The 2,500-nt window shown below is 30.2% G+C and overlaps 1 protein-coding gene across 1 annotated transcript in view; it reads right to left on the bottom strand.

Moving 5' to 3' along the window:
- LOC144970574 (3-galactosyl-N-acetylglucosaminide 4-alpha-L-fucosyltransferase FUT3-like) overlaps positions 1 to 2,500 on the bottom strand; it is a 22,110-nt gene that overhangs the window by 10,330 nt on the left and 9,280 nt on the right. Inside the window, exon 2 of the mRNA XM_078910342.1 lies at positions 1,186 to 1,793. Within this exon, the coding sequence (XP_078766468.1) occupies positions 1,186 to 1,637 (452 nt within the window). The 5' untranslated portion in view covers positions 1,638 to 1,793. The remainder of the gene's footprint in view (positions 1 to 1,185; positions 1,794 to 2,500) is intronic.

The following is a 2,500-nucleotide window of genomic DNA, read 5'->3' as shown; positions in this document are numbered from 1 at the left end:
ATTTGTAGTTATACATGAAGATATGTTTTGTCCTAATTGAACATATTGTGCTCTCTCTGTAAGAAATTCGAGCACCTAAGCAATTATTTACTTGTTTAAATTCAGACTAGTCAATTTTTGAACAACCAACTGAGTTTGTATTGTATTGAACGCTGAAGAAAAATCTGCAAAAGCAATCTGCAATAGCTCTTAGCGTGATCTAGATGCCTGTAATGTAGATGTTGTTTGTAAATAGCAAAATGGCATCCTCTACGCACGTCCTGGTTTGTAAGCAAAGTGATGACTATCACTCAATGGCATAAACTGGTTCCTAATTTTAACAAGAACAAGTTTTTCTAAAGATTTAATGACTAATGAAGTCAGTGCAACAGGTCTGAGATCGTTCATAGATTCAAGTTTTTCATTTTTTGGAACAGGAATAATTTTTGAAGTTTTCCAAATTACAGGGATCGAAACGCATTGGAGGGACCAGTTAAAAATATGTGTATAAATGGGGGAAAGCTGATGGGCACATTCTTTTAATAATTTTCCTTTCAATCCATCCGGCCCAGCAGCCTTCCTCTCGTTTAGTTTCGAAAATACGAATCTCGTTTCTTCTTCACTGACCTCAATAGTCATTTCATCTTCCAAAGCCCTGTCTAATTTATGTTTTTCATTTTCAATATCAAATTTGTTTGCTGTGTCAAAACGTGAATAAAATTTATTTAGAGTTTCAATTTCGATATCTTCTGATATAATCGTGGGCTTTGGATTATAGTTAACAGCAGTTTTAAGCCCCCGCCACGTGTCCCGTATATCCCCAGAAGAAAAGCATTTTTCAATTTTATTTTTGTACTTGTCTCTACAACTAGATATTACTCTCTTTATCTCTCTTTTTTTTTCAGATTTTTTTCCCACCAGTAAGCAGAGTTTTCTTTTGGTTCAATAAAAGTTTTAGATCTTTTGTTATCCAAGGCTTGTTGTTAGGATAATATCTTATTTCTTTTTTTTACAACACACTAGCTGTTCACAGAATTTTAAAAACTCACTCACACAGTCATTCAGCTCATCCACACTATCACATGATTCGATAAAAACTATAATCATATAAAAATATGATGATGATATCTAAAGTAGTAAGGATGGAGAAAAGAGAGGAAGAGGACTACAAGGAGGTAAGTTGGACAAATAAAATATCAGCTATACTTCTCTGATTTTGAGTTGATTCTGTGTAGAGAAATAATCTTTGTTTGACCTTGTTTAGATTCCAATATTTTAGAAGTATTCTCATTATAAATTACGGGATTTTTTATATATGGCGATTTGAACTCGTGTCTCTCCGTGGATTCAAAGCCAATGTTTTTCAAATCCTCATCCATAAGCAAGTTGTTGATTGATGTTGGGTTTGTCGTTTGCCGTTCGAGTGAAGTGGATTGACGCTGTATTTTATGAACATTTTCAGTAATATAATATGTTGTTTGCCGTTCGAGTGAAGTGGATTGACTATGTATTTTATGAACATTTTCACTAATATATCCGACGACATTTTCATTTAATCTAAACAATAAATAAGAGAAAGAAACGATTCCTAGAATGCACAACAAGAGAAATTTGCGTTTTAAGCCATTCGTACATTTTAAACAAGTGGATAATCTCATTTTGAAAGTATCTTGTGAAACCGTGTTCAGTGAACTTTGAGCTCCAAAGAACAAAGCTTTCGTCTCTATCAGAGGCGGTTTGTTCAGAATTTTTGCATGCGTTCAGGAGTTCAAGATTTCAAGACACCCGAATATCAGAAGAATCTTTTCATGTTTCTGTAATAAAAAGAGAAGAGGATTGAAATTATATAATCACTGTTATTATTATTATTATTATAATTATTATTATTATTATTATTATTATTATTTTTATTATTATTATTATTATTATTATTATTATTATTATTATTATTATTATTATTATTATTATTATTATTATTATTATTATTATTATATTATTATTATTATTATTACTATTATTATTATCATCATCATCATCATCATCATCATCATCATCATCATCATCATCATCATCATCATCATCATCATCATCATCATTATTATTATTATTACTATTATTATTATTATTATTATTATTGTTATTATTATTATTATTATTATTATTATTATTATTATTATTATTATTATTATTATTATTATTATTATTCTAATTATCATTATTTTTATCACCATCATCATCATCGTCATCATCATCATCGTGGTCGTCGTCGTCGTCATCTTAGTCATTATATTTTAATACAAGAAAAAAAATAAAATCCCAAATTATCAGTCGATCTCAACTTTCTTGCTTTGTGTGGCACATTTCATACACACTTGTGCAGTTCTTCATCTTACAACGGTGCCTGTTCCTTAATTTCTTCAGTTGATATTTTCAAACAAAAATAAAATAAAATGGAGGTACTCAAATGTCTTCGTCCTCGTCCTCCTCGTATTCAATGTACGTGTTGTGTGATGCAGGCCAG

The sequence above is a fragment of the Berghia stephanieae genome, chromosome 4 (genome assembly GCF_034508935.2).
Source record: "Berghia stephanieae isolate SIO BIC M18660-M18661 chromosome 4, UCSD_Bste_1.3, whole genome shotgun sequence".
In the NCBI taxonomy this organism is placed as follows: Eukaryota; Metazoa; Mollusca; class Gastropoda; order Nudibranchia; family Aeolidiidae; genus Berghia; species Berghia stephanieae.
Note: the sequence above shows the minus strand (reverse complement) of the source record. Positions and strands in the feature narration are given on the sequence as shown.